General features: G+C 49.1%; 1 protein-coding gene across 1 annotated transcript in view; it reads right to left on the reverse strand.

The window, feature by feature from the left end:
- The window catches only part of TTLL10 (tubulin tyrosine ligase-like family, member 10), a gene marked incomplete at its 5' end in the record, with an annotated part of 16,732 nt that extends 11,093 nt beyond the window's left edge, over positions 1–5,639 (reverse strand). The window contains 6 exons of the mRNA XM_010136269.1: positions 935–1,106; positions 2,880–3,051; positions 3,263–3,348; positions 3,996–4,116; positions 4,439–4,557; positions 5,474–5,639. Of these exons, the coding sequence (XP_010134571.1) occupies positions 935–1,106; positions 2,880–3,051; positions 3,263–3,348; positions 3,996–4,116; positions 4,439–4,557; positions 5,474–5,639 (836 nt within the window). The remainder of the gene's footprint in view (positions 1–934; positions 1,107–2,879; positions 3,052–3,262; positions 3,349–3,995; positions 4,117–4,438; positions 4,558–5,473) is intronic.
- Between the last annotated feature and the right edge of the window lie 2,195 nt (positions 5,640–7,834).

Below are 7,834 nucleotides of genomic sequence, written 5' to 3' on the forward strand. Positions count from 1 at the left end.
ACAAACACCTGCCCTTTGTTTAATATCCCATATGCCAGGGGATCCTACACAGCACCTGAATTCCCGTGTGAATAGCTCTTTAGCTGAGCAAAAAACCATCCCAGCAAAACCAGTGGATACTGGTGATAGCATGTACTGCAGAAAGCAGCTCTAACCTGCTGTCCCCAACTGCACTGCTGCAGGAACCGTAAAACTCCACCTGAAGTGGGCTGGTCTGATCCCCCTCTGATGGGCATTTTGCTGGTTCTCAGAACACAGCAGGGCCCTGGGAGAAGGGCTTTCAAAGCAAACTGCTTTCTGCCTTCTGATTATTTTAATTCCCTTTCAGCAGGGCCAGTTCTAACTACTGAAGGGCCTCGTTTGAAGTAAAAACTCAGGTAGATCTGAGCAAAGGAAGCTTCTAATTTATGTGACAAAGATGTACGAAGGTACAAGCCGGAACAGTCTCGCTCTGTTACAGCTCTCCTTTGAGAAGCAACAGAAGCAGAGATGGTGATTTAACAATGATGCTCTTGAAGAACAGGTCTGCACCTTACACCATTGTGATTATTGTGTTTGAGCACAACGGGATCAGCACAACCCTCGGTCAAGATTAAGGCTCCTTTGTGCTGCCAGTGCAATCTAAGGCTTCTTGCCCTGAGACGCTCATGGCCTACAGATACATGAGAGAATAATGGCAGGAAAGAGAGGTCCAGGGAGAGAAAGTGTCAGGTTAGGCAGAGAGCTGCTCCGTGGCAGAGACCGGATCCTGATGTGCGTCTGCTTCTGTTCAGCCTTGTGGACAAGCCTGACTGTAAGCTCACAGCCGTTCCTGGTGTGCAGGGATTTTGCAGGCGTGAGGTATTTAATTTTTAGCCTTTCAAAAGTCTGTTTTGTTTCCTAGCTCTGCCAGCCACACCTTCCCCTTCTTCTGCCCGGAGTGTCCTTAGCTTACCTGATTGGTCAGATGAACCGTCAGATCATCCGAAGCGGCATCATAATTGACACAGGTCAACCTGACATAACCCTGGGCAAAAAACAACACGTATGGTGCTGTGCAGGCAATGAGGAGGTAAGAGCGGACATCAAACTTCTTCCCTTCCAGGAGCAGGGGCTGGTGGATGTACCTGTGAGAGCAGCAGTTCAACGGGCAGCCGTTACACAGGGAATTCACAGCTCACCCAAAACCCCACCACCAGTTCGTGGACACCACAGACCTCAGCTCTTTGTCCCTTTTTCCATGCTGGTTTGAAGGTGAGTGGCAGCAGAGGGCACCCATGGGAGAGGCCAGAAGTGCCAAGAACTGAGGAGCAGAAGCTGCTTTGCAGAGGAATAGAAGCTGCTCCGAGTCTGGGGAGTGGGATGTAATTAAAGATTTACTAATATTTACTGGGGAAGATACAGAGTTTATGCCTGAACACAAAGAGCCCTTCATAGAGCACCACTGCTTTTACTGCCAGAGTGATGTCATCTGGGAATCATTTCCCTTTATCATCAAACGCTGCTGGATGTCTACATAAATAAGAAGGATATGCTCTTAAAACGATCAATGCGAACAACAGTTGGAGCCTTGTTCTCCAGAGCACAAGCCACTACTTCTCACTAACAGAAATCAAGATGACATCTAAGACAGAGTCCAACCACTTCTCCCCCTGGCACTGCTGCTTGTCTGTGTCAAAATCCACCCTCTGACAAATCGCTCTTACTCTTTTCAATGGGGCCAACCACTCCTTGTTATGAAAAAACAGGTTTGGGTGAACATAAGCAGAGAGTGTCGTTTGCTCTGGCCAGGGAAGCTCTTGGAAAGGTTGCTGTGTGCTGTGGTCTCTTGCAAGATAAAGATGCAGAAGGTCAGGGAAGTGGCACTGGGTCAGTGTGAGGAATTGGCATCGCCCCTGCGGCAGGATGTGCAGGGATCACTGCATGGCAAAGTGTGCTTTTGCCAGGCCAATGCCAGAGCGCTGCCATGGGTGCGTCACACTGTCATTGCTGGCATGTCATGACAATGCCAGGCAATGTCATGCCTGTATGGGCAGCAGCGAGTTCAAAGTGCCCTCGATACCAAGCTGGGCACGCTAAAGGCAGCATCAAAGGCATCTGGGAACTGCAGCTCCTGGGATAAACAATGCAAACATCTGGGTTTGCATTTTGCTTTGCAGGTTTTATTCACTCACCTCAAAGGACTGGGTGGATTTAAGCATAATGCCTTCCTCAGCTGTGGGAGGGACGCTGAGGCAAAGGGAGGTTGATCCTCTAACAGTAAGCAAGTCACAATCCGTACCTGAATCTGCTCTCACAGTTTCTGCTGCCTCATTTTTCCCTTCCTTTTCCTGCTGTTCTGCTCCTCTACAAACCGTTCTAGTGATGGCTGAGAAGGCACAAAGAACCTGCACGGTTCCTTTATTCATGGAAGGAATAAAAAATAAACCAACCCAGCCCCAAGTGCTAGTGACTGTTGGCCACTGCCCATGGTGGGAGGTCGCGGCTTTTGGAGCATCGAGGCAGTTAAGCAGCTATTTGGGAGGCTTTATTATCAGCACAGAACAGATGTTGCAGCTGTACCAGCTGTAAAGTGCTGGTGGCTGTGAGAAGCTGGGATGCCACCTCCTGTGAATGGCTTTGCACAAGGCTTCATGCCAAACTGCAGCACCTGCCCTTTTGAATGTGTTCTTAAACTTCCTGACAAAGGTAAACTCAAATCCTTCTGACGACAGAGATCCACCGTGGCATGGCTGAAGTGCAGCTGCCGGACAGACTAACCAGAGGAACAGCCTCTCCCACAGAACGAAATCTCATCGGTTGGTGAGACGTGGTGGAACCACATCAAATACCCATGGAACGGTTCCACTCTGGGGACCAGCGTGCTCCTCACACGCAAACTCCCTGGCTTCTGTCTCTACCTTTGCACAATCCTCGCCGGGGGAGCCTTGTAGGACACCCTCTTCCCGAGGAGGTGTTTCTCAGCACCGTGGAGCTTGGCTTGGAGTGTGGTCACAGCAGCTGGGTTTTTAAGCAGGAAAATCCCCTGGCCTTGGTTAGAGCAGCTGGGTTTGCAGATCCAGATCTGTTCTCCTGCAGAGACAAGGGGTCTGTTAGAGGACCATGTGTGGTGTGAAACACCGGTGTGCCCCTTAGCAGGCTCCGAAATCCGCTCGCTGAGCGTGTGCCTATGTCTATACACACATCACATATCGACCCCCTGATTACTGGGTATGCTCTAGGAACGTTCCAGAGCACCACAGAGCTATTGAAATGGATTGCCACCATGATTAAGACAATTCACCTTTGTAAAGCTCAAAAAAAGCATTTCTTTCATCTTTTAGGTCCAGGCGAAAAGATTCTGGGAAGAATTCTTCCATTTTCAGGAACCTGTGGCAGAATCAAATCCAATGTGAAAACCTCATCCAGCACATTCATTCCTCTGTTACTTTCAGAAAGGGTTGCAAGTAAAAACTTAAGAAATGGTGCCTTTTTTTTCCCCGCCTGTATGTTTGTGGTCTGTTTTGCCTGAGCTACCTCATTCCATAAGCTCTCAGAATATATGTTAGCCTTAACAAACTCTTCCCGTGCTCAGGTTTTTGAAAACTAGGAGGTGCCTGCAGGTAAACATACTTCAGGGTTACCAATTGGGTTTTGGTAGGTCAGAAATAAAGGAGCAGAAATGGCAATAAGCTTCTCTTATATTTAGGGTCTGTGGCACGTGAAGTTCTGGCCTTTCCAGCAAGATGATGTAGCCAGAACAGGGGAACTACTATGGCCGTTGACTTTGGGGGACCTGCCACTCCTACAGCTCCAGACATAGAGAAGGAAGGAATTCTTTCTCTGATATATATACTTTTGGAAAACAGAGATTTTTTTCAAGGAGATAAGGAGGAAATGAAACACACATCCCCCCTGCCCCCCGCTTTGTATTCTGTGCTGTTGTGCCTCCAGAGGAAACTGGTCCTTTGTTTATGTGCTCTCGCTTTCTGTTGACATGTTTCTGGTCCTTTCTTTAAGGAGGTCAGAGTCCTTACTTGGAAGCAGAGCTTCTACCGAACTTTGTCATCATCCTCTCTTGCTCTCGCAGGCAGCATAAAAGCCCTATCTTACTGGTGAGGACTCTGTTGTTGGGAATCTGGTAGAGAAGCTGTTCACCTGCATCAGGGAAAAAAGAGCCTGCCCTTACTGACAGCATTTCAAAAGTGAGTGTGACAGCTTGTGTTTAAATCTCTGTGCTTCCCTCTGCTTACTTCATTCCAGTGTATCTCTTCTCCCAAAGCTGTTTTCTTGTCTAAAGCCTGTTCTTTAACCACCAGGGCCATCCAGCTCTGACGTCCCCTTTGAGGTCTGCCAAGAAGCTGAGGTTACCTGCTTCTCCTACCCCCAGGTGATCTCCTCTGCCCTGGGAGTTCCAAGCCCACCATTCTCAAGTTTTTCCCACCACCCTCACCCAGCCAAGGCCCACAGGCACCTCTACCTTCTTTGAAATGGTAATAGGTCTTTTGGCGCTTGATTTCACACCATTTCAGTGCATAATCCTCTCTTCTGTTGTCATAGATACGCTGCCAGCCTCTGCTCCGGCAATAGATGCTCACACTGCGCAAGGGAACAGAACAGAAAAGTAGCCTCCCTTCTATCAACAAATACTTCCCTCACATCCCTTGAACTCCTAATAATTCTCTCTGGGAGCTTGAGCTAACATGCCCAGAAGCCCCTGGGTGGGGGATGAGGTGGGAAGCATTAATTGGAATGGCTGCTGGTGGGCCTGCTGCTCTGAACCTGCGAGTGCGGGGGGAGTAACGGAGGATGCTACCTGCGTTAGGAGCGAGCAGCTCTAATGACTGCTCGTACCATTGCAGCAGGGCTCTTCCAATTAGGTGCAGCTGGTACCCATGGAATAGTGATGTTCAGGGTCCAGGGTTAATAACTCCTCTCCACTGAGGAGTTTAGGGAGGGATAACAAGTAGTGATAGAAAAAGCTGTTTGTAGATGAAACTCCGAGAACTTAACAAGGGAAGTGCTCTTGGCAGCAGGGATTCTGTAGTCTTGCTGGTGACACCATCTAGAGAAGGATGCCAATATGCCGGAAATAATTTAGAAAGGAAAGAATGGAATTTCTGATCTGAGGATTTTTCCTGGGCAGAAATCTCTTCTTATTTTTCACTTGTTTAACACTTAGCACAACAGAGTGTTGATGAAGAGCAGTGGCTCCTGGCTCCAGCAATGACGCCAGCAGATTTGCTCGGTGGTGGAGCTAAGTGACTTCTGAACAGCCCCAACGGAGAAACAAGTTAAACAAATAGAAGTATTTCATTTCCTTGTCATAGCTAGCTGCTTTACCACTGCTGCCCTCCCGGTGGATGCTGTCTGTCTGATTTACCTTTAACCAGTTCCCCAGGTGAATCGCTCCAAACAGCCAGTGTATCAAAGGCCAGTGAGTAATGGATAACATTCCTTGACTTCGTGCCTAGTCACACTACTGATCGTGGGTCTGCTGAGAGGAGCTACTTACAGCCCAGCTCCGTTAGATCCACTGATATAAAAATACGGTCCTGGTCCTGCCGGTACTTTTGTCATCTCTTTTTCTGGCTCTTTTTCTTGAGGGCGAGCTTTGTCCTGGTTTCTGCTCTCATTAGACTTGGCTTTCTCAAGCTCCGCTTCAGAGCTGGTAGAAGTAGCTGCAAAATTGGAAATGGAGAAACTTTCAGGGGCTGAGAAACTCTGCCTCTGGTTTTTCTTCAACTTGGCTATGCCCAAAACATTTGAGAACAGTAAAGCCTGTGAGTCCACTCTGTCCTAGTTCTGTTCCCACTGGAATTAGGAGGTGGTGGGGAAGCAGGTGTCAGGACTGGAGTTATCACTCTTTGGACTGGCTTTTGATTGTTATTTGTTCAGTACATCCTGTGATCATGAGAGAAAACCTCTATCTCAGTGACAAAACCTCCTTTGGCTTAAGTGGAGCAAAGGTGCTGAATCTCGTTATCTCTCGGATTTTACAAGCGCCTGTTTTATGTCGTCCTTGCCCAGGTGCAGCCCACAGTGAACTCTGTGCCCACAGCTCCTGCCTTCCCAGCAGGCTCCACACCTGGGCCAGTTTGCTTTGGAATAAAGGGAGTAGACTGCAAACTCTTTGAGGCAGACTTGCTCTAAAGTTCTGCTTCACATAGGACTTGGCACCACAGGGTTCTAATGGCGAGAGCCTCAGCGTTGCTGCACGCTGCAGCTCTGTCAGTGCTGATCCCTGGGCTCCTGCCTTGAATTTCCTCCTTTAATTAAAACCAAACCAAACCAACAGAACACACTAAACAACCTGTTCGAACAAGCCAGGGCACAGCATCCATGATGGAAAAGGCTGCCTTGGCGATGTCTGGTAACCAGCTGGAATGAGCTCTCTCCACGGGGATGTTCAAGCCGCTGGTTGCTGGTTCTGGGGAGCTGGGGCTACTTGCTGGCTGCAGGATGGTGGGACAGTGGGGACAGAGAGGGCTCTCCAGCAGAGAGCAGTGCCTGCCTCGCTGGTCACTGTCTCATTTTGCCATCCCAGCCCCAGCCCAGATGAAAACATAACATAGTCTGTGCCTTCCTCACCAAGAGGCTGTCATTAGCCACCCAGGCAAATTTTTTGAGCAAGCAGTTTGAAAGCAGCCCAGAGACAGAGTTAATGCATTATGCATTAGCGTCAGGCCGATGAAAAGCCATGGAGAAGGAGTGCAGCTCAGCTGCTTCCTGGACAAAAACGTCTCACGGAGAGGTTGCACCCCAAAGCAGCACCAAAGCAGCACCCCTCCAGCTACCGGCATCTCCCAGAAGGGAGGCTGATCTCCCTCCTCTGCCTCAGCACGGTGTTGTAGTGCTGTCCTTGTTGCTCTTGCGTATGGGAATGTAAATATTTATTTATCTATTTTTGACATTCAGTTGCTCATTCATGCCTCCTGTGGGAGCTTTCAGCTCTTTTACCATCTCCCTCCTTGCCTGAGTTGCTAAGAAATTAACCCTTTCAAACCAGCCCCTGTATCCTGAGACACGGCCACACGCGGTAGCCCGCAGTGATCTGCTGGTGAGGGGATCTTCCCTCAGTCTGAACACGTACTTGTCTCTCCCTCTGATCCACAGAGACCCAGGAGGTGGGAGCCCTTTGTTGTCTTTTCTGTCTGATTGTGGAATCTCCCAGTATTCACGGCGATCCTTCATTTCACTCAATTTTTGACATGTATTATTTAAGCATAAATCCCCTCAGTCTTCATTAGTTTGTTCTGCATCCTGAGGTGGGTCATTATCAAAGAGGTGAGGAGAAACAGGGGCACAGGGGGTTAGTCCCGTTGCCTGATTGCATGAATTTCAGGCAAGGGCCTTTTCACTTGTTTATCAGAGGTGGGATTAGGTGCTTGTCGGGACTTGAGCTCTGAGCAAAGACCAGGCAGAGTGGCTTGGCTTGCACAGCTGATCAGCAGAGAGGAGTTTGCGCGTCTGCCCTGTCCCAAGAAAGAGCCTATCGCTGTCCAAAAGGTATTTGTGGTGGGGAGCAGGGAGAGCCCTTGGGGAAGCTGTCTTCTAGCTTGTCACATGAACTAGCAGCATGACATTTAACAGGACGATTCCCTTCCAGAGAGCCCGCAGAGACTTCCTTCGCACCGGGCGCAGCCAGGAGGTGACATTGCTGAAGACAATTCCGAACTCGGCTCATTAATTTCTTTGGGAATGGTGCGGCGGCTGAACAAGCAGCTCCTACCTCCTCTCAGCTCTGCTTTCAGTGCACACGGGGGAAACGCACTGGCAGGGGGATGCAGTCTGCTTTGTGTCATTTGCTACAAAAGCCATTAAAAAAAGCAGACCTTAGAAGACAGAACTTTCTTTCCCACTTCCCCATGTATTA

Source organism: Buceros rhinoceros, unplaced genomic scaffold (genome assembly GCF_000710305.1).
Source record: "Buceros rhinoceros silvestris isolate BGI_N320 unplaced genomic scaffold, ASM71030v1 scaffold4795, whole genome shotgun sequence".
NCBI lineage: Eukaryota > Metazoa > Chordata > Aves > Bucerotiformes > Bucerotidae > Buceros > Buceros rhinoceros.